The following is a 24622-nucleotide window of genomic DNA, read 5'->3' on the forward strand; positions in this document are numbered from 1 at the left end:
TTATAGTATGTATGTTGAACTTCTTTTGTACCGTATGTAGCTGACAGTGCTTATCGGAGGTGCAGACGTTTCTTGTGTGTCATCTCTGGAGGCAAACATATCGTGAACTCTATTCTGAATTCGTGTGTAAATAGTTATGCTGGATGGCACTGAATGGATCCCTTGAATATAAATGCTCTAGACAAGTTGGGGCAAGACAACACTTTTAAAAAATACACAATGGCCTGGGAAACCCGGTGCTTTGTGCCTCCATTTTATATCTGTCTTGTTTCACAAATATTTTCCTGGCTGTGCAAATTATATTTGACAAAAATGGTACAGTCACATACATAACTGCCAGACATGTGACACGTTTTTTTTCTCGGATAATTTGAACTGTTTTTTTTTTGTATCAAGACAAGACCGACATTGCTGCTTGCTTGCTCTGTCTGGCATTTTACCATGAAAAAACATCCATCCATGGTCTAACATGCATTTAAATCAAGCACAAATAATGCTCGAATACAGTAAAAACACGCTTTCCTTTATATATAGGATTTTTTTTTCAATTGTCATGGAAAAGCAGTTGATCTTGTTTGCAGTGTGCTTGGGCACATTAGTCATGTTCATGGTAGGGCAGTGTGATTCCTGACTCGAGGGGTCTGATGCAATGCTGGAGGTGTAGTGTTCTAATGTTCAAACTTGCCTATAACTCTTTTTATGTTTCTAAAATCACTTTAATAGACACTCCAGGGTAGGTATTTTTTTACGTTGGCACTGGTTAAAAAATAATAATTGCCATTTTATTCCTAAATAATATATAGATGTATGTGCAGTATGTTGAACTTCTTTTGCACCATACGTAGCCAACCGTGCTAATCGGAGGTGTAGGGGGAAAACAAACGAAACCTAAAAAGCAGTTCTAAAGACATTATTTCAGTCGTTGAGGTCATCGCATTATTATCATTAATATGAACCTTACAAGGCATATTATGAAGCCAAACAACATGACATGTATCCATGTTTTATCCGATAAACCGAATTGCTTTAATTGCCTTAAAATGTAATCTGTTATGTAGTTGATACAGGCGCTAAGATGTTCAAACGCCAAATAAACGCCTATTATAAGACATCAATTCTTAATACGAGCAAAAGGGTCTCATGGATATGTTATGTAGTTTATAACCGCACCAAACACCCTGGTTATAAGTGCACTTTGTTGTCTTGCTGTTATTTAGTAAATCCTAAGACACTCAAGTTCTGTATTATTATGTTAAAATGCCGATCCGTCTCCTGATTAGTGGAACCTATATTTTATTTGTTGTTGAACTTTGCCTGTAAACAGTGAAAGCACAATAACGGCTTAGAAGTTGAGCTCTTGACATTTTAGTTTTTCAACAGAGGCGTTTACAGCTGCCTGCCAACACACATTATAACTCCATAATACAGGTTTTTGGGTTAGATCGCGTAAATATAAATGTGTCATTAAACCCACCACCACCCAACACAGACAATTAAGGTTTTGTCACGTGAACACAATATTCCAATTCGTCACTAGTACAGCACGAACCGGTGTGTTGGAGAGCAAATCCACAACATTTGCAATCTGAGTACGTTTCGCCAGTAATTACAACCGCATCATCAGGCAGTCAGCCAGATTTGTGGGTGCAAATAAAACCTGTATTATGGGTGATATTGGTCACGAAAGCCTACGCGTTAAACTGACACGTAACTTTTAAAATACTGTACAGTAAAACCTTGGATTGCTAGTAACTTGGTCTGCGAGTGTTTTACAAGACGAGCAAATTTTTTCAATATATATTAATTTGATAAACGAGCGAGGTCTTGCAATACGAGTAGGACGTATACGCTTTGTCTGCCGAGCGTCACGAGTGCTTTGATATACGAGTGCTTTGGATTACAAACACGTTTCCAGAACGAATTATGCTCGCAATCCAAGGTTTTACTGTATATATGCCTTGTAAGGTTAATAAAACAAATATTGGAAATATCTATACACAGATGTATTTTGTTCCTCTTTGATACAATGTACAGATATTTGGATAGTTACTTTCCGGATGTATTTCAATGGGTTTTTACATGACTTCGTAAATATAACATTTTCGTAAAGAACCTTTTGTATTTAACGCAATTTAATAATCTTTGTGAAATAACAATAGCTAGCAAATCTGCAGTAGAAAAAACAAGTTGAGAAAATGTGTGAACATTGACACTGTGCATAATGTACAAAGAGTGATGTGTTAATTAAAATTGCTCTTTAATTCCAGATTGCTAATTCTAATTGGCATTCACTAATGGGAAAGGAAATGTAATGGCTGGGCTTCTGTGCATTGTCAGTATGCAAATACATTTATTCAAGCATGCTACCAATTTTATGGGTGGTCGTGGTGCAAAACCACATGTTGTTCGTGAAGCATATCTCTTGTAGATTTGAAGCTTAAGGAAATATTTCTGCTTATGAAGTGAAATTATTCTTCCATTCTTGATTATACCCATACTATATCAAAGACTGATCGATTTAAAGAGAATGTCCTAAAATTCTTCAATATCTAGAAATGACAAAATTCATTGCATCAAGGTTTTAGAAGGCCAACACTGCAATTTTGTCCTCAAGTGTGATAGAAAGGTGGTGTATGATGCACATTGTATATTTCTGTAGGATTACATCAATACATTGCACGTGTTTACATGTACAATAATACATTTTCTTTAAGGTGAAATGCTTTCTGTTTTTAATTAGAGTAGTTGCTAAAAGGTTCTAAGTATATCGTAAGTCTTATTTTATTATGTGTGAACAAAAGTAAATGGACACCCACAAAAAAGAATTGTCCATGACATTACAAAGTATAATACCAACACGTGGAACAATTTTGGGGGACATTTTTTGCCGTTGTTTTCTCAGCAGCTCATTCCATTTGTGCTGTCAGCATAATGCCCTTGAGACAAAAGCATCCATTTGGAAATCTCAGAGAAGTAACCTCTGTGTGACCGTTTAAATATATTTTTCACATGACTCATCGTGTGGATGATATGTCACAGTTACATCTATGCCTAAATACAACACCGCATTGTTGGCATTGTGTCATGCATCGTATTTTTGTTAGAGATGTAACACGCAGATTAACGTGTGACGATATTTACGTAAAATTGCTATTCTTGAACGAGTATTACATTTTTGGATGCTGTCATGGTATGATGGTTCGCACACGAGACTTGCAATCCAGAGATTTCCATTTTGATCTCTCGGAACGGCATCTGAAGCAATGGACAGGTGTCTTAATTCCGCCCACCTCTGTCCACCCAGCAGTATAAATTGGCACACCACAGTTAGGGCATTGGCAGGCCACGCATGGTGGGGAAAGGTGGAGATAATCCCACTTTTTCCAAGATGTCTGGCCAGTGTGGAACTGGAGGCCAAATATATTTTTGGAGGGGCTTTTCTTGCGTCACCTCTAGTCGAGGCCTATCTGGCAGCACCAGCATAAACAAGCAATTGTGGGGCTGCTGCTTTAAAAATATAATTGTTTTTATCACAATCTGCTGTTTTTTGTAGGAGCTGGATGTCAGTAACTCTGCTGGCGTTACCCTGACGGGTGACTCGGTGCTGCTACATGCGAGCACGCACTGCAGAAACCTCTCCACCGTGAACCTAGCCTGGAGTGCAGCCACGCAGAATGGGGTGATAGCACTCGCCCGCTCCGTGTCCCGGTGAGAGGCCATCGTCCGCCCACGCTGCCGTTCTGCACGCACACCTCCTCACTCACGTTCACGCACTGCTCTCGATCCGCTGAACAGTTGTTTGCTCTATCATGTTGTAATATTACAAATTAGCAGCATTGCTCTAATCTACGAGGTTTCCTCCCATTGACTTCATAAAGGACATGTGTTTTTATGTAACTTTACACGTGTAGATTGGAGAAGGTGAATCTTAACGGATGTCCAGTTACCGATGAAGCCATCAACATTTTGCTGGAGCTGCACGGACAGTGGTGAGCTGAGAAGAAGTGTACACTGTGATTAGCTATTGAAAGGACAATATATAGCCTGTGATATGTCTAACCAAAGAAAATAAATAAAGCTAAGTACACATGCCCTCATTCATGTTTGATGTGTATCTGTAGCCTGTCGTTTTTAAAGGCAGTCATTTCTGATGAGCGTAATTTCTGCGACAGATTTAACGACCTGTTTGACGTAAGCAGAGCACTCATCATATTTAAGCCACTTTTAATATCCTACAGCCTGAAATGTGCTATGTTCAGATGATTTAGCAATAACTGCACATAAAAGGTAAATAAAAGGCGTTATTCAGGATATTCACCGTGGCATCGTCTGTAGTTTGTGACATGATGTGAATAGACCACCATTTGTGTATCAAAGGTTTTGAATATGGCTTTCTAGAAAATGAAACAACCTGTAAGAGAAATAAAGATTTGTATCTTCAGATTCTGCAAAATGCAGTTCTTGTCAAAAAAATGTCAACTGAAATGCTTGATGGTTATTGCCTATCTGTCAATTCCAGATAGTATTTGTTATGACAGCATTGTTCTGGTAGATACTTTTTGCATGCATGCAAGTAAATGCATATTCCTTTTTTCTCACGATTGCTCCCAATAAAAACACAACTGAGAAAGTTGAGTGGTTCGTCACCTAAAAGCCATTACCTACGAGCTGGCACCTAAGTGACTGGGTTAAAACCCTGAAGCGATGAAGCGAAAAATGAATGTTGTCATTTTTGGTCTGAGATTGTTCTTGTGTGCAGCACGTTTGATGGCCTCAGCTAGGTTACAAATGACTGCACATAAAATCTGTCTGGAATTGGTGTTTTCTGTTGATTTAGATGCACTCAGCTCTGAAGGTAGAGTATGGGTGAAAGCAGGAGAGTGGAAAATGCTTGCAAAGTATACTCCAGAGAGCTGGTAAAGATGTTTGTGGATTAAACATTAGAAAAGTCATGAATTAGCTTAATCCAGGATATCAAAGAGTAAAATTATCAGCCTATATTAATTTAGCGTTTTACATAACAGATTGAGGGGATGAATGGATACAACAAAGTCGGCTTCTGACTAATATATCGTAAATGTTTAGCTCCTGCAGCAGATCTATTTTTCATAGTTCTTCATAATACTGTTCATAATTAATTAAACTATTGACGATAAGGATGTTGCACAAGCTAGCAACAGCACCACGTGCCAGGGAAAGGGCAACAGCGTCCGTGTGGTGGTGTTGCTAAGGATTATGTAAAGCAATTTTTATTATTCTATAGTGTTGTATTATTTAAACCCATGTCTACAGAGATGTGATTCGTATATGAGATGGGTTTCCCTCCAGCGGCCAAACCCGATGCCGATATTCATGCAGTGGGCCAATCATGGCTTGGAGTGTGGGGTGACCGAAGTATTCCACAGCGTCATGACATCATTACGCAAGACCTGCCCACTGCCAAAGCCATGGCAACAGGTTGGGGAGGCCTTCATCCAGCAGTGGATAGATTATAGCTCATCAGCATGACAATGATCCTAACCTAGCTTTGTGTTTTATCTGGGAAATCCACTCATCAGTTTATTTGTCGAAGTAATACATTATCTCTGCCTGTGAATTGCAGTTTGACGGAGTTGGAGCTGTTTGGGTGCCATGCCCTAACACCGTCGAGCTTGATGCACTTGGGAGAGAAGTGCTCCTCACTGCGGGTCCTCAATTTGGGCCGAGTGCCCAAGGCTACGGACACCTGCCTGATGCGACTGGCCACCAGCATGCAGCTTGTGCAGACTTTAAACCTGACTGCACTTACTGCTGTTGGTGATACTTTTTCATTCTTGCTCACATTGTTTATGGTTATAATGATTGGTTTTTGACATAGAGCCCTAGACGTCGAGGCGTCCCAGAGCACTTGACATCAACCCATTTAAAAGGGCACCCCCAGTGGCAGCTGTCCCTGTGGGCACAAGGTGACTCAGCACCTGGATTGCAAACGGGCATTAGTCTGCCAATAGTGGACAATAATTGCTCTGTATATTCCTAATTGAGTTCGAATTTTGCAAATGTACACTGACGCAGGCACGTAGTTGGTTTACTCTTACGAATAACGTCGGGATCTTTGACGGCCACTGTGAAGCAGACGGCGCTTAGTATTATGGCTATTGCACCCACAGTAATAATCAGATCAACCGCTGCCATTCAACCCTGAATCTCTGCAGCAAGTGGCTTACCCGCTACCACTAGGCCGTGTCACTGCCCAAATAACAAAACACAAGTCAATACCGCAACATATTTTGTGGTTAAATCTTGACTCAAAGCTTTCGTGACTGCAGGAATTCATATTCTTGGGTCTTTCGGTAAAGTCACGTAGATAGATTATTTTCTTTGAACCTTATTTCTTGACTTTACTGAAAGACCCAAGAATATATTTTGTGGTATTAAACTGTGTATTGGAATGAATCATGATGAAGTGCTTGTAGTTGATTATAAGACCATAGTTTATTTTATATATGTTTTTGTGAAGCATTTTTGTGAAGCATAATGGAATTTGTTTTGATAGTGTTACTGTATTGTCATATTTTGTAGGTCAGGGATCAAAGTGTTCACATTTTTTCTCAACGCTGTCCAAATCTACAACATCTCATCCTCACATCATGCCTCCAGATAACGGATAAATCATTGGTGGAGATTGCAACTTACCTTCCTAAAATATGGTAATGTTTACAAATTATAATAGCTGCTGGTAAAACGTTTAAATGCATTGCTTCAGTTTCCATTAGTATGACAAAGACACAACACATTTGTTTTTACATTGGATTTTAATGAATAAACACTTTATAAACATCTGTATTGTATTTACTACACTATTAAATACAAGTAAAAAACTATAATGATCCTCAGAAAATATTCATAATCCTCAATAGGTTTATTTTTCTTCAACATTTACAAAAAATACATTTAGATAAGAATTGTGTAAATATATTCATTGTACATCTGCATTCAATATAGCTCTAAACAAAATATTTACTTTCGTGGGGTTGTTCATTTTATACTTAATTTATAATATGTTGCTCACCATGATTATAAGCTCAGGAGAGCAATTGCATCTCGAATAAAATAGTGGTGTCAAACGTTGCTATTGAATTCCCCGTAAATTGGCTCCTTTGTGTTGTGTTCTTGCTGCAGCTCGTTGGATGTGAGTGGATGCAGGCGTGTGTCTGATGTTGGAGTGCAGGCTCTGGCCATGAACTGCCGCCTCTTAAACACCCTGGACCTCAGCTCCACCTCCATCTCCAAACGAGGGTACCTCGTCCTACTGGGCCATGGAGATACTTCGGAGTGTAGAACTCCATATGTTACAGGCTTGAGACCTATAGCTGTAAAACGGACTTCGTTTTTAATTTATTTAAGGAGCTGGTTCACGCCTCGATCCATGTTATACTAACTCTGCCCTCAGTATTATCTCAGTGTGTCAGAGACACTTTAAAACACATTAACTGCAGTCCTGGTCACTTCCTCCATTATAAATATCATCAATAATACTGTTCTAAAGAGGAATACGTGTAAATAATAGGTGATGTCTTTGGCCGTTTGGCATCGCTATTATTATTGGGTATGCTTATTGTGCATGCTGTTGCATCATTAAACTCTTTAGTACTGTCGCTCAAACTAAAGTGTGTTGTAGAATAATAGAGGGCAGATAAAAAAAAGTGCATGGGATTCAATTAAATGCACATGGTGTTAAGAATAACTGTCTAGTAGTTAGTGGTGAATTGAATTTCAAAAGATAGAGAATGTGGGGGTCTTGAAGAGTGCATGTAAAGGTTTACATAAATATAGGTAGGCAGTAGTTAATGGATAATATAATAGAGATTTGAAAGGTTGCTTGAACAGTGCTTTACAACATTTGCTTTGAAAGCAAGTAAATTGGAATGTGTGGACATAAAAGTGGTAAAATCCAAGTCTGTCCATTTTCATAGGAATTATCCCAATGCATGTTTGTTTTTAAAAAAACCCGCAATATTACGTGGCCTTAATGGTGACAACTGTGTTAGCTGAAGGGGCAATACTTGTTAATGGAATTTAACCAGACAGGTTGTAATTTATATACTCGTACATATATTTTACAGTTTGTTTGATTTGTTGCTAGGAGAGCCGAGTGACATATTACGTTCACTTCTTGACAGTGTTTATGTTAAGGTTAAAGTTCTCTTTGGTTTATCACCTCAACAACTATGAAGACATTACACAAGTGAGATGTACAAGGTAGCCCAAAAGCCAGGACACATTGGGTTACTTCATTTATTTAAATATCTAGTTTTCTTCTTTTTCTTCCTCTGGGTCACCTCAAATCCGTTGCTTACAAAACTCGACCAAGAACCCCGAATTATACTAATATGATTTTTCCCCTTTTTTTTGGCAACAAAAATGACACCGTTTGCAAGGAATCATGCTTACATTAACCACAATACTTGCAGTCAAATGCAAACAAAAAACAATACTCTGATAATTTATGCATTGTCTTTGAAACTGATTGGTCCACACCAGAGACAGCTTTCTTTAGAGCCTAGTCTCATATGGTGTTCGACCAGATGACGCCAAAAGGCGCACCGAATTAATTGAGACAAAACGTAATTGATGAGCTTTCAAAGGTGACAGTCGTAATCTTTAAAATACAACAACATTCTAAATTAATTTTATAAAGGTAATTAATGCATGCATTCATGTTTGTGGAAGTCAGTTTGAGCATTTTTTATATACATAAATGAAAGAACCCTTTTCTGATTTATTAAAATAAATAACCCTATGTGTTCTGACTTTTGGACCACCCTGGATAATATTTGCTGGTGTTCAATGTTTATCAAGTTTCAAATGTATGTAGCACTTGAATATCTTGATAAATTTACTTTGTGTCTATTATAGTCACAGATATACATTGTTTTCATTGTATAAAACACGTTAATTTTGGTAGAAACTGGACACCCATTTAATGCAATCTGAGGTTTATAATAAAAGGAATTGGAATTTTAAAATTAATTATAATTGGCTTGATATATATTGTACAATATTCACTTTTTTATTCCATGTTATATTTCCAAAGCATATTTAGTATTTCTTGTTTATAAATAATTATAATTGACATATATATATATATAAAGAGCGTCTTCCAAAATATTGTCTTTTTTTCTCACAGTACTTTAATTATATTACTCGGATTAAAATAGCAGCGAATTAGTTGCATGTAAAATTTATGGTAAGCCTTAATGATCCTATTACGAATCATAATTTGTCAAGAAGCAGGCTGCAACGTGCCTTCATTGTCAGTGTGCATAATGTATGTAGGTGTTCAATTAGACCACAAAGCATTCCCTCGTGTTAGGACCTCTGACATTTAACTCAATTTGACAACATTTCCATTGCCTCCATGCACTGTTTATGAAGGTTGCAAAGATCACGCTGTTGTATTCCATTAACTTTTGTGTAATATGCAGACAAATGCAAACGGAAACACGTGCATAATAGAGGTGTTTGTGGGGCCAGATCGTGTAAATATAAATGTGTTGTTAAATCCGCCACCAACATACAGCCAATTAGTAAGTTTTGTCACCTAAACAACAGGTGCGTGCAAAAATGTGGTATCTATTTTTCATGTGTTTTGTCATCTAAGGAGAGTGTACTGTTGTAACTACCTACATAGAGAAATATACGTATTTTTTAAATTACTAATTCCGACAGTAATTAGTGTTTCCTGCCCAGGATGCCAGAAGTGTATGCTCTTAGCGTTGCCATGGAAATCGGTGTTTCATTCTCAATGGTACCTTTCACGTTCAGCACAGCCTCTCCATTTTACATCGAATTCCCTTGTCTGAATAGGTAATGTCATTACAGCAGAGGTGTGGACTCGAGTCATGTGACTTGGACTCGAGTCAGACTCGAGTCATGAATTTGATGACTTGCGACTCGACTTGGACTTGCATAACAATGACTTTGTCCCACCTATGAGATGTGGACTCGAGTCATGTGACTTGGACTCGAGTCAGACTCGAGTCATGAATTTGATGACTTGCGACTCGACTTGGACTTGCATAACAATGACTTTGTCCCACCTCTGCATTACAGTATTGGCAAACAAAAACACAAAAGAAACCTCCGTGAGCTTCACCTTGGCGTAGCCATTTGTCTCGAATAAAAGATAGATGGACTTTCCTTTTGTTTGGCGTGATATTTGTTGCTGCGTTTGATTCTTCATCTATGTTCCAACATCGACGAAATATTTAATGAACGTATTTAATGTATCCTCAATCATCGACAACATATTAAATAATGTTCAAGAATTGAAAATGTTACGTTTGTTGCACATGTTACTATAAATAACAAGTCTTATGTTTGATTATCGACAATAAAGAATATTTTATATTTGATAATCGAGGACACATCAACAGGTATCAAACATGTACAATTATCAAACAAATATAAATATGCTGCATGTAATGTTGGCGATAATGAAACATCATTTATAAATATGTTGCATTTAAATATGTTGTCAGTTATCAAACATATAATTTAACACGTGGCCGATAATTACATTATTTAAGATGTTATTTTATGTTGTTGATAATTGATATTTTAAATATGTTTAGTAAATGTTGTCGAAAATCGATCATATAAAGAGAAGCAAACAGAGCAACAAATATCGTGGCTTACCTTTGTCCTTTGTGTTGTAGTTCCTAAATGCAAAGTTGGCCCTCAAGCATACTTTTGCATATATTTTCAATGTTTTAGCTTGCGGAAGTAGGCGTTAATGTATTTTGCAAATGTAGAGGCAGAGTCTAAGCTTCACCACAGCACCAATACAACTTGTGTTATATTACCAGTTCGGCAATTACCCCACTAAATAGTTGAGGCATTGATAAGGGCTGGGTGCAGTCTTTTATCAGATGACCATTCCGAACATACCTTTACTTGGAATGTATGCGCCATATAAAAAAAATAATTGCATTCCATTACTTATAAGTGTAATTTCTGCTTGCTGTGTTCAATGTTCTGCTTGTGCGTGTGCCCATCCCCTGCAGTGTGTGCCTCCTAGGATCCTACTGCCGTGACTCATTGCAGAGTGTCAAGTTCAGCTTCTGTCAGGACATCACAGAAAATGCAGTTCATAAACTGGTGGAGAATTGTCATAGGTATAATCTCTATATAAGTAAAACATATACACACATGCATTGACATGATTATATGAAGCATATTTAGTATATAATTGCATGGATGTACTTTGTTTTTTGTTGTATGATATTTATTCTCTTTTTGTGGATTTGTGTTTAGGCTAAAACTACTCCATTTGTATGGGTGCCGTGCTGTCAAAGACCTCAATGGCATCCAGAGAGCAAGGCCCTCTCTAGAGATCCACCACGATTTACAGTCGAGAAAATGATTTAAGAGCAATTGCAATAACATTACTTCCAAACATATTTAATTGATATGAAGTCTGTTGCATAGGTTAGCATGATGTTCAGATTACGCTGTGCTAAAGAGCCACAAATAACCACACTAAAATGGAATGTGAAGAGTTATTCAGCATGTTCTACATATGACAACTTTACAATGGATATCTCCACTATTATTACTATAATGACTTGGAAACAATCGTTGTTCAGCAGTGTATAAAAGACAGATATGTTAATCACATTTTCGCAAAGGACCATAAAAACCTGGTAGAGCAGTCTGTTTTTAAGCAATTAAGCCAAATCAAGCGTAAGGACACGAATTGGGCTTTTAATTAATGTGGAACTAAGTCTAATTCAAACATTGGACATATGTACTGAGTATATTTGTGATCTGCCCATTATGCCCAATTCGCATCTCCAAATGTAAGCTAGGTATTTGTAACAATGCATCAAATTATTGGGAGGTAAATTGTTTTTGTTCTCATATCTGCTTGAGATGCAGCAAAATGTGTGAATTGCACACATGGTCATCATTAGCATCTGTGCCCTTTAATTGGCTTTTGAGATGCAATGATCATTTGGTTGCAGTTCATGTCTTGTGAATTTGGCTGACCTGCTGATTGATCCAGGGTCCCAGATGACAATTGAAAGCATACATAATAGAACCCAGGAGAGAGCATACAGACACAGCACTGAGAGAACAGAGGGAGGCAGAGAAATCAGAAATGGAGAAGCCAAGATATAAACGTGGATACACCAACGATAGCAGTAATAGAGCACCATTAGGATTATTTAGAATAGTCAGTAATTGTTCAATAGCATGAGACAATCGTGGTCGGGCATTAATGTGTCGTATTAGGCACATTCGCTGCCCTGTGGGATGTGACATGTCCCACTGAATGGGCTGTTGACACTTGGGTATGTGGACATCGTGGTGCCAATGTCACCCAGCCCATGGGCCCTGATTGGAGCCACTTCAGCAAATTCTCCCAGGCTGCTGTGATTATAAGATGCAAATAGGACCGAGCTGGGTATGTAACAATGCATCAATTATCGATTTAAATGAGATCCAATATTCGTGCTAGTGCATCGAATTTTGCTTGCACGACTTTATTGTTTTGTATTCAGTTATGCTATTCTTGAAAAAAAAAATCACTTTTTTTTTGCAATGACCACGATTTGTGATAATTCATCGAGTTCCAAGGGAGGCAAATTGTTACACGGCGATATGGAGCAGACTCGGTGGAAATCAGTTTTTTTTAAATCCACGACATCGTCTGTGCCATCAATTGGCCTTAGAATTTTTAAAAATGCAAGTTTTCTGAGTTTCATCTGTCACTTTTAGCTCATCAGGAAATATGATGAAACGTCGCAAAACTCTTTAAAGGGGTATATCTACATGTGTACTGCATCTGCATCTTAAAACTAACTGTTAAATTAACACATTTTTGTAAAGAGCGTGTGCTTTATATAGAAACGAAACATTGCCCGATATATAAATGTTACTTGTGTGGTTATAGTGTGACTTTAATGTGTCAATTGCTTGACATCGTGATATACTTTTACATGAATCGGGAAAGATTTGACATATTCAATGTCAGCTGTAGTGTTTTGCTTCTCTATGTAAAATATTAAATGCTAAATTATGATTTTATACTTTTCATTAACTTCTGATTATATTACCCAGTGCTGCAAAATAAAGTAATGGAACATTTAAAACAAGTTTGAAAATCTCGAATGTTTATGTTTACATTAAATCTGTTTGAGTCTCACTCACAACATATGCTAATGCATGCTTCCTTGATGACAGTCAAATGTTGTCTGATTGTTTGGAAAAGTTGTGCTTTTTAATATAACGTAGAGAGCATGAACACTTTTAACATGACACTCACGTTTCATTCCATAGCAGACCCAACACAACAACGTCCACAGCAATGGATAAGCTTAAACTGCTATTTATTAACAATTACTTTGTTGCACAACCCTGTGTGCGAAAGTTCTTACCATAACTCCCATCACAGCTTCTAGGTTTTTCCCAACCCCATCTGCCCAATGTTCTCACACCACGAGTTAGCACGTCTTCACAACAACCACCCTACCCGCATGCTCTCACTCAAGTCGCCCGTCTCTCTGTGATACACAGGTTTCCATGTCTTCCCCGAGCTCATTCATCATCTCAGTCCTCAGAAGTCAAACCTCCCATCTTTATGCTGAAAAATCCCCAACCCCTTGTTCACTCCTGTCCATCCTTCCTACTTGCCTTCCCACAAACGCTCCTAGCTTATCCACATTAAGGCAAACAGGCAACACTGGCGTGCTTTCCAGTCATCGGCTCAAAATTATTTAACGGCCGCTTCGTACACTCCCTATTAAACAACTCCCCACTTCTCCACAAACCCTGGCGCCTTCGCCACTTTAATTCTATTCTTGCGTATGATGGCAATGTGTTCAGGAGATAATTGCCAATGTCGAGGTCTGGTAGTCACGAGATAGCTTCAGGAAAGAGTTCGTGTCGTTTTGCTTTTCCGTTAAAGCAGCGCAGACCACAGTGGCTTGCTATATGATCCATAGTTTGGGTTGCATGACCACAATCACACTACTGTGGCTTGTCTTTAATTAACCACGTAAGAAGGAGATGTCCACATCGGCCAGTTGATGTTCTGATGCGGTTGATAGTTTCCACCAGCGTGTTCGAGGAATGTTAAAGCCAGGGCGTGGGACAGAGATGTTTATTCGAATGAGGTGGATGAGATCCTTCTCGCGATCCACTTGTTACTAATACCCTCATCTAGGCGAAATGGGCATCGTTAATTATAACCACTTTAAACATTGCTTTTTTCCATTTAACGCTATCCCGGCTCAGCCTCCTCCTCAGCTGATGTAATAGCGATGCAAACACACACCAGAGACCTACTTTGTCTTATTGCAATCCCCTTGCACAAGAGCCCAATGGTCAATGTGTACTCTTTCTACGGCTCGACTTGCAGCATCACAACAACACACGTCATCCATATTCACCAAATACACATCCGAGCCTCTCGGAGTATGTGTGTTTATCTGGAAATAACGGGCGAATGCACATACTGTACCTAAATTAACCAATTGGAGCGATATCTGACCCCTTTGCCCAACCAGTGTGGTGAAGTATGGGGCCGTCCATAAATGACGTCACGCACCTAGGGGGGGCGGGGGGGGTCAGACATTTGTGACGAGGGGGGGGGGGGTTGAGAAAGGTGACGTCACATCAAAATGCGCAACTTTAAATAAATATAGACAACACGTTCTACTTAATTAAATAGACTTTTTAAATAAATGTTTTCTCCTACAACATCAGAGTGCAGCGCCACATTAAATACGCACTACAATGACAATAGTTTAAAGCGATTTGAAGCATGTTTTATATTTATTTTGGGGGGGGGGGCAAAGCTTTGTGACGTCATATTTGAGGGGGGGGGGGTCTGACTTTTGTGACGCCGTGTGACGATGGGGGTGGGGGGGTCAAAAATCGTCCAAAATCGCGTGACGTCATTTATGGACGGCCCCTATGGTAAAACAACGCCCCCATGACCAGCACGGCGTGGGAGGGGGGGGCTTAATCCAGCGCAGTGCACTGATAAAATACGTGGCAATCTTTCCTCTCCTCTGCACTCATGTCGTGTTTTCGTATTGTTTGTTCTTGTAACGTTCTCACTCGCCCCTACTGGACATGTGTGAAAAGTAGATGTCTCGCTCATCGGATTGCCCCAGTACAAATAAAGATTCTGATTGCTAAAAGGCTGTACCAATGTTCTTGGTTCTTTCGGTAAAGTCACGTAGAAGAGAAATAATAAAATAATAAAAATAAAACATTAAATAATTCTCACGACGTTTCAGCCACAACGCAAGCAGCCGTCCTCAGGTGAAGAAGACCAGGTCTGTCGGCGAGACAGCGTCTGAATGGTGGCTGAAACGTCGTGAGAATTATTTAATGTTTTATTTTTATTATTTTATTATTTCCCTTCTACGTGACTTTACCGAAAGAACCAAGAAGATGAATCCTTGCAGTCACGAAAGCTTTAAATCGAAATTTAAGCTGTACCAATGGCTAACCCATAACCCGTTCACTGCTCAACTTCGGAGTCTCCACGCACAAGTACCACCACTACGGCTTGAGGGCATTATTTGAAAGCAGCGCTCATTGCCGCCGAATTACTGTGCAGTCCCTTTCATGTGACCACTGTTTCATTGCTTTTATGGCTTTATTTTGGGGATTTTCGAAAAGTTTTTTGGTTTGGCCATGTTTGTTTGTTGTAGTACAGAGTTAGACTGATGGCCTTAATCTAAGTTGTCTTGTGGTTGTTGTTGTTTGACTTGCATATCACTGGGATATTTGCACAGGGTTGGTGTATGGTGATTTTTCTGAAATATTTTGCTGTCTTTTCTTGGATTTTCTGTTTGCACTTAGTCACATATTCACTTTAAGATGTTTTTTGTTCATGTTTTTGTTTTTTGTTTGTTGCGGTTGCACCCGATTCAAGAGCTGAATGGCTCACGGGCTCTACCTAATAAATGAACTTGAACTTGAACAAAACTGACACCTTTTTTTACAAGGAGTCATGTTTACATAGACAACAATACCTGCAGTCATAATGCAAACAAAAAACATAACTCTGATCATGTGCACTGTCCTTGAAGTTGATTGGTCCAGGACAGTGCACATTATCAGAGTTATGTTTTTTGTTTGCATTATGACTGCAGGTATTGTGGTCTATGTAAACATGATTCCTTGTAAAAAAAAAGGTGTCAGTTTTGTTGCCAGATATAAGGGTAAAAAACAATTATATTTTTACTGGCAAATGAGGTTCCAATGGTGATCCATATCTTATTTATTCACGTTTGTTTTACCGAGGAAAGCCTCACAAGTCTTTGTTTCCCAGCAGGGTTCTGCCAAGTTGTGTTTTAATCCGATCCCGCGATGTCACCATCCACCTAATATCTGCAAGCCAAACTAATCGCACCGCTCCATCTCCACAGTTGACGTCCTCTGTGGGACGCCTTACATACATTGGCTGCCACTCACATTATCATCATTATTACGTTATTGTAAATGTTGTAGATTTACTCTCCAACACACCGGTGTGCTGTACTAGTCACGAATTGGCCACGTTCTGTTTACGTGACAAATCTTACTAATTCGCTGTGTCGGGTGGTGGCGGGTTTAACGACACATTTATATATTTACGCGATCTAAACACAAAAAACACCTCTATTATGGACGTTATTATTACGTTGTTTCTTCTGTGACGCGGTTATTTTTTGCTCCGATTTCAGATGGCGTCATTGTACTCTACTTGTTTTTTACGATTTAGCTTTTGTCCTTTTGATGTACGTAGGTGTTGAGCAGCTCCTTGGAGACGAGTGTGTAAGTCTTTGTTATTTGCGTAGGTGGAGATTGTTCACAGCTCTGCGATGAGGACAGCCCAACTGTGGGCACCTCTCTGTCGTTACAAATCTGTTGTCACAAATCTGTGTTGTTGTCGCTTCTCTGTGGTGTGGTCACCGATCTGTGGTAATCTCTCTGTTGTCTTCGTCTTGGACAATCGCCCCTACTGCAGTCCTCTCTCCCCTTCTAAATATTTCTCTCCCCGCCCTTAATTGGACGCCTCTCCAGATGTTAGCCATCCGACCACCTGCTCTTAATGATCACAACCCGTTCCATTTCTCATCCGGCCACATGTGCTCATAATTATTACAACCTGTTTAATTTTACAAATCGTTAACGTTTATGTATTTAGTCCCCCTACCATATGTATGTTGAACTTCTTTCGTACCGTACGCGACCCTGGTCACGCCGGCAAGCGAGACCAACCCGTTTCTATTCATTGATCACCTGGTTACAGCGAAAACAACTCGAACGCGTGCCGTTTCAAACCTTTAAAGTAACGTTAACATCCAGATAGTTTAAATGTAAAAACAAAAACTTCAACCCGTGTCCGTTTCGAATGAGGCTCAAGCGTTGAAAGCAGTTCACACGTTTACGGACTAATATAAAGTTATATTGTGCAACACCGAACTTAACCATCAACTAAGCAGAGCTGTAATCCGCGTTTCATGCAAATCAACCTCATAAACACGAACGGAAGTTGTGTTTACTGTGAGTGTGTGTTCATATCGGCGACAACACAGCAATGATTCACGTCACGGACATTCGAGAAACGGAACACGTCTACCGAGGACTTTCCCCGAGTTGTATATGAAGCTATGAAATCATTTTGCGTGCATCACGATCATCAGTCACATCGTGGAAGGTGGTGGCCAGTTTGGGGAGGTCTTCATCCAGCAGTGGATTAGCCGTGGCCTGTGATGGAATGCGTGTGCGCGCTACAAGGTTGTTATACGCCTTTTGACTCTTCCTAAATTTAAAATAAAACAGCATTGTCCCCATGAATGAGGCTTTCTTGTGGTTAGATCGCGTGAATATATAAATGTGTCGTTAAACCCCGCCACCACCCGGCACAGCCAACTAGTAAGGGTTGCCACGTAAAGAGAATGTGGCCGATTCGTCACTAGTACAGCACTAACCGGTGTGTTGGAGAGCCAAGCCACAACATTTACAATCTGAGGACTGGCTACAATCTGGCTTGGCTCTCCAACACACCGGTTAGTGCTGTACTAGTGACGAATGGCCACGTTCTGTTAACGTGACAACCCTTACTCGTTGGCTGTGTCGGGTGGTGTCGGGTTTTAACGACACATTCATATCATTAGACCTCCTTTGCCAGTACCAAAATATAATGATAGGGGTTTTCCCCTTTCTTTTGAGGCTCAAAAGAAAGCTGTCTCTGGTGTGGACCAATCAGTTTCAAGGACAATGCCATATATTATCAGAGTTATGTTTTTTTTGCATTTTGACCACAAGTATTGTGGTTAAATTTCGATTTCGTGAGAATTGTATTTTATTATGTTTGATTTTTATTCTTTTATTATTTCCCTTCTACGTGACTTTACCGAAAAAAACAAGAAGATAGTGTGGTTAACGCAGACATAATTCCTGGTAAAAAGGCTTCAGTTTTGTTGCCAAAAAAAAGGGGGAAACCCTTATTATGACACATCCATATATTTACGCGATCTAACCAAAACAACTCCACCTCCCCCCCTCTATTATGGATGATATTGGTCGCGAAAGCCCTCGTCCTACTACTCACTCCTACGTGATGAACAGGGCATTGTCCCCCACGTGTCATCTCTCTGGCGTTGACCCGCCAACGGCCACGTGGACAAACAGCGCGAGGCGGAACTCGCGACTCAAGACGCGCAAGTTGGCGTGGGGACCGTGGGGGTCGGAGACTTTTTGTTCGACAACAATAGAACAAACAAAAAACACGTCTGTCAAGTCGGGCCAGTTGTGGAACTACCTTGCCGTAAAAGGGATGGGGGAGGTGGGAAGGGCTGGTTCGTGCCATGATCGGTTTACCCCGTATTTGCTTTTTTGCTCAGCCGCTAGGCACTTGACTCACATTACCACCCCCAGCACTAAAACAAACTCCACGTGATGATGGAGGAGCCATCGTTCGTGGAGTCTGAGTTCCATTTAGGGGTCGTTCATAATGACGTCACGCACCTAGGGGGGGGGTCAGACATTTGTGACGATGTGTGACGAGGGGGGTTTGAGAAATGTGACGTCACATAAAAATGCGCAACTTTAAATATAGACAACACGTTCTACTTAATTAAATAGACTTTTTAATAAATGTTTTCTCCTACAACATCAGAGTGCAGCGCCACATTAAATACGCACTACAATGACAATAGTTTAAAGCGATTTGAAGCGTGTTTTATTTTGTGGGGGGGGCAGAGCTTTGTGACGTCATATTTGAGGGGGGGGTCTGACTTTTTGTGACGCCGTGTGACGAGGGGGGGGGGTCAAAAATTGTCAAAAATCGCGTGACGTCATTTATGGACGGCCCTTTAACGATAAATGCCACCGGTTTGCCGTCGACTAAACTCGGTCCCAGATTCCCACTCCTCGTCCGTTTTCACGGGGCACGGGGGGGGGAGGTGGTGGTGGGTGGGGATGATGCGCCGTGCATCACACCACACACCCCCCTCCTGCTGCTGCGTGGTGATTGACGTCAAGGAGCGAGTGGGTGTGTGTACACGTGTGTCGTGCTGTTATTTAGCACTCTCCTGCACCTAAGTAGCAGCAACAGCAGCGCCACGACTCGCCGGCTTGGCTCGAGGCGAGCGTTCAGCGATGATAATTGTCACTAATTCGCATACACAGCGAGAGTGGTGTGGGTGGGTGGGTGGTGGGGGTGACTTCTGCTGCTTGCTTGAGCTGAACTGGAAATCTACGATAGAGGCAGACAGGGACACCCCCCCCCCCAGAGGCTGTTTTATGAGATAGGCAAACATTTGACGGCGCTGTTCGGCCAAGACGGCGAGTTTGAAAGCAACAGTTTTCAAAGTTGTAATTGCTGCAACAGCGGTACCGCTTGCCTTGTTCGCGCGCAACTGGTGTGTACGGGGGTAGTACTGTCGGAGGGGTTTGTCTAAGAGTGTAAGAAGTCCAGCAGCTGTAGAGTTTAGCGAGCGACGTGGATCCGTTCCACGGCTGCGTTCGCAGAACGTGAATCCAACCGCCGCGTGCGTGAAAGGAAGTCATTGGAGCATTTACGCAGCGCACACAACAACAACAAACAACGACGACGACAATCGCCCTTACGCTGCGGCGTTAAACCCAACTCGACCCTGATGGCAGACAGACCTTCAACTAAGCGGAGTCGACGAACGAATGGGCACATGGACACAACGAATGTGGGACGTGATCGGATTCGGCCGCAGCACCACGATCACCATCATGAGCAGCAGCAACAACAACAACAGCCGCAGGACGTGGACCTCAACTCACTCTTCCAGGCTTGCGACACCAACCACTCGGGGGACATCGATTACGATGAATTCTCCGACATCTGCAACGAGCTGCGGCTTCAGCCGGCTCAGACAGACGCGCTCTTCCGAGACCTGGACGCGGACAGCGACGGCGCCATCGACTTCCGCGAGTTCTCCCAGGGCTTCAGCTGCATCGCCGCGTCCCTGGGCCAGGTGAAGGGCCAGGTGAAGGGCCAGGTGAAGGGCGAGTCCGGGTCGCCCCGAGACCCCTGCAAGAGGCTCGAGCGAGCGCCGTCTTGCCAGGAGGAGCCCGCGGCGTGGGACGACTTCGCGGACACGCTGACCGGCCTGCGCACGATGAACGGGTCGGTGGCATTTTTTAAATCCTTTATATTAAGTTCGCTTGCTTGCTTAGGACCGTGCAAATCTTTCGGTCGTTTTTTCACCCACTTCCCGTGATCCAATCAAGCTGACATTTTGCACACAGACTCGTTGTGCGAGACAATTAATGTTCGTGAAAAAAAATTCCCAAAATTTTACACTGTTTAGGGAAAACAAATTAAATATTTAATTACCAATTGCTTAATACTGGCAGACAATCATCTGACCCATAGGTGGCATCCATCTCAAGCCAGAGGACGAGAAGACTCTAGCCGCCACGCATATAAAGGATTTATAGTGAAAAACTTTGTTTTTACGGGTTTACTTGTTTAAATCCTTTATATTAAGTTCGCTTGCTTGCTTAGGACCGTGCAAATCTTTCGGTCGTTTTTTAACCCACTTCCCGTTATCCAGACGAGCTGACATTTTGCACACAGACTCGTTGTGCGTGACAATGCATTTTCGTGAAAAAAAGATTTCCAAAATTTTACACTGTTTAGGGAATTTTTTTTAAATATTTTATTACCAATTGTTTAATGCTGCCAGACAATCATCTGACCCATAGGTGGCAGCCATCTCAAGCCAGAGGACGAGAGGACTCTAGCCGCCCGATGCCACGCATATAAAGTATTTATAGTGAAAAACTTTGTTTTTACGAGTTTACTTGTTTTTCTTGGCGTTTACAATTTCAATTCGCATCGTGGACCATGTGCGCGCTCCGGGTTGATGAGCACCAGAGGTCGCAAACGGATTTTGATTCCTTACCCGTACCCGGCCGCAAAAGGGTCGCAAATGCGTACCCGTACCCGACCGGGTACGGGTGGCCGTTCCCTACCAGTACACGTAGCCTACCCGAAATGAGTGACAAACGGTGACTCACCAGTGACTCACGGCCTACCCGTACCCGGCCGCACCAGGGTCGCAAACGGCTACCCGTACCCGGCCGGGTACGGGTAGCCGGGTATCGGGTAGGGTACGGGTATCGGGTACCCGGTTGCGACCTCTGATGAGCACAGAGCCAGCATAGCCAAGGGTCGTGGGTAACAACGAATCTAACACCTTGGTGTTGTGCTCCACATATAAATAAAATGCAAATGTGTATTAATTTTGTTCATAGGCCAATTTTCTGTTTTTCGCCTGAAAAATATTCCAAGAGTCTAATGCTATTTCATTGAATGCCACACTGCTCGTCAAGTGATTTTTGTGATATGTAACTACGGTACTGTATATCGCTTTTGATGCTGCACTTACTGGAACTACAGGGTGCTTTAAAAAAATGTGTGAACACTTCCGAGAATTTGCAACAACACCACGAGAAATGTGTCTCCGGATTCTGGCGATTACCTGGAGAAGAATCCAGGCACGCGTTGACAATGATGGCGAACAAGTGGAGACTCTTTGACCTTTTGAAGCTATTAACATAAATTTGTTATCATGTTACAGTGTATTATCCGTTCTTTATTCATGAAAAATGATAGTCCCATATAAGTGTTAAAATATTTTTTAAGCACGCTGTATGTTGTCCAGATGAAGCTCAAAATAGCCCATATAGAGGATATTTGGCCTACTCTTCTATGCTGATTAAGCATTTCGGAAGATGTGGCATTACCCACACTGTATGCCACCTCATGTCACCTCTCTATGGACGAACTGCGGTGTAGATACATATACAGTGAGGGAAAAAAGTATTTGATCCCCTGCTGATTTTGTTCGTTTGCCCACTGACAAAGAAATGATCAGTCTATAATTTTAATGGTAGGTTTATTTGAACAGTGAGAGACAGAATAACAACAACAAAATCCAGAAAAACGCATGTCAAAAATGTTATAAATTGATTTGCATTTTAATGAGGGAAATAAGTATTTGACCCCTCTGCAAAACATGACTTAGTACTTGGTGGTAAAACCCTTGTTGGCAATCACAGAGGTCAGACGTTTCTTGTAGTTGGCCACCAGCTTTGCACACATCTCAGGAGGGATTTTGTCCCACTCCTCTTTGCAGATCTTCTCCAAGTCATTAAGGTTTCGAGGCTGACGTTTGGCAACTCGAACCTTCAGCTCCCTCCACATATTTTCTATGGGATTAAGGTCTGGAGACTGGCTAGGCCACTCCAGGACCTTAATGTGCTTCTTCTTGAGCCACTCCTTTGTTACCTTGGCCGTGTGTTTTGGGTCATTGTCATGCTGGAATACCCATCCACGACCCATTTTCAATGCCCTGGCTGAGGGAAGGAGGTTCTCACCCAAGATTTGACGGTACATGGCCCCGTCCATCGTCCCTTTGATGCGGTGAAGTTGTCCTGTCCCCTTAGCAGAAAAACACCCCCAAAGCATAATGTTTCCACCTCCATGTTTGACGGTGGGGATGGTGTTCTTGGGGTCATAGGCAGCATTCCTCCTCCTCCAAACACGGCGAGTTGAGTTGATGCCAAAGAGCTCAATTTTGGTCTCATCTGACCACAACACTTTCACCCAGTTGGCCTCTGAATCATTCAGATGTTCATTGGCAAACTTCAGACGGGCATGTACATGTGTTTTCTTGAGCAGGGGGACCTTGCGGGCGCTGCAGGATTTCAGTCCTTCACGGCGTAGTGTGTTACCAACTGTTTTCTTGGTGACTATGGTCCCAGCTGCCTTGAGATCATTGACAAGATCCTCCCGTGTAGTTCTGGGCTGATTCCTCACCGTTCTCATGATCATTGCAACTCCACGAGGTGAGATCTTGCATGGAGCCCCAGGCTGAGGGAGATTGACAGTTCTTTTGTGTCTCTTTCATATCCGAATAATCGCACCAACTGTTGTCACCTTCTCACCAAGCTGCTTGGCGATGGTCTTGTAGCCCATTCCAGCCTTGTGTAGGTCTACAATCTGGTCCCTGACATTCTTGGAGAGCTCTTTGGTCTTGGCCATGGTGGAGAGTTTGTAATCTGATTGATTGATTGATTGCTTCTATGAACAGGTGTCTTTTACACAGGTAACAAGCTGAGATTAGGAGCACTCCCTTTAAGAGTGTGCTCCTAATCTCAGCTCTTTACCTGTATAAAAGACACCTGGGAGCCAGAAATCTTTCTGATTGAGAGGGGGTCAAATACTTATTTCCCTCATTAAAATGCAAATCAATTTATAACATTTTTGACATGCGTTTTTCTGGATTTTTTTGTTGTTATTCTGTCTCTCACTGTTCAAATAACCCTACCATTAAAATTATAGACTGATCATTTCTTTGTCAGTGGGCAAACGTACAAAATCAGCAGGGGATCAAATACTTTTTTCCCTCACTGTACTACTGGGTGAACAGAAGCGGGAGCACTTAAACTGACGTGTCCTTTGTTTTAAGGGCCACACCGGGAGATCAAACTGGCAAGCTCCGGATTGCAAAATGAAGTGTGCAAACCATGTCACCACGGCAGCATCGCTTGTGGATGATAGACGGATGTAGTTTGTTGTTGCACGGTTGGCTACGTACGGTGCGAAAGAAGTCCAACATATATGTTGGCGCTGCAATCATTCGTATATTCTCGATGCCACTCTGGGCATGTTATTTGCCTGGTGTTGTAGTGTTTGATAGTAGTTGTGTGCCCTTCTTTATGATGGTTATGTATGCCACCACGCAAGATAGGGTACCTAATGCACAAGTGGAGAAAATACATAAAAGAGATGCTCTCCTGCGTGTGACTGTGGCCAAGAACGCCAGACCATGGACGATGCCCCAAATATGAACTTGAAGGCGGCAGTTGGAGCTGTAATTTAGCCATTGAATGGTTAAATCGCTTGCAACTGAGTCTTATTTGGCCAAATCTCCCGTGCAATTTCGAGCTGCCTATCGGGACACGTCTCAGCGGTTTTGGCGATTGCTTTGCTTTTGGGTCAGAAAACCCGACTCCCAAAATAACAATGTCAGATTCGGAATTGTTAAATAACGTTTTTTTTACTCACCTAATTCAGTAAAAT

General features: G+C 41.4%; 2 protein-coding genes across 3 annotated transcripts in view; both read left to right on the forward strand.

Annotated features, from left to right (window-relative positions):
• LOC144721955 (uncharacterized) overlaps window positions 1-13198 on the forward strand; it is a 28966-nt gene extending 15768 nt beyond the window's left edge. For both annotated transcript variants that reach the window (XM_078599931.1, XM_078599932.1), the window contains 7 exons: window positions 3554-3708; window positions 3912-3989; window positions 5603-5792; window positions 6562-6689; window positions 7162-7278; window positions 11049-11159; window positions 11299-13198. In XM_078599931.1, the coding sequence (XP_078456057.1) occupies window positions 3554-3708; window positions 3912-3989; window positions 5603-5792; window positions 6562-6689; window positions 7162-7278; window positions 11049-11159; window positions 11299-11407 (888 nt within the window). In that variant the 3' untranslated portion in view covers window positions 11408-13198. The remainder of the gene's footprint in view (window positions 1-3553; window positions 3709-3911; window positions 3990-5602; window positions 5793-6561; window positions 6690-7161; window positions 7279-11048; window positions 11160-11298) is intronic.
• Window positions 13199-19532: 6334 nt separating this feature from the next.
• The window catches only part of RASEF (RAS and EF-hand domain containing), a 35298-nt gene continuing 30208 nt past the window's right edge, over window positions 19533-24622 (forward strand). The window contains exon 1 of the mRNA XM_078599933.1: window positions 19533-20656. Within this exon, the coding sequence (XP_078456059.1) occupies window positions 20154-20656 (503 nt within the window). The 5' untranslated portion in view covers window positions 19533-20153. The remainder of the gene's footprint in view (window positions 20657-24622) is intronic.

The sequence above is a fragment of the Lampetra planeri genome, chromosome 13 (genome assembly GCF_965212315.1).
Source record: "Lampetra planeri chromosome 13, kcLamPlan1.2.h2, whole genome shotgun sequence".
Classification (NCBI taxonomy): Eukaryota; Metazoa; Chordata; class Hyperoartia; order Petromyzontiformes; family Petromyzontidae; genus Lampetra; species Lampetra planeri.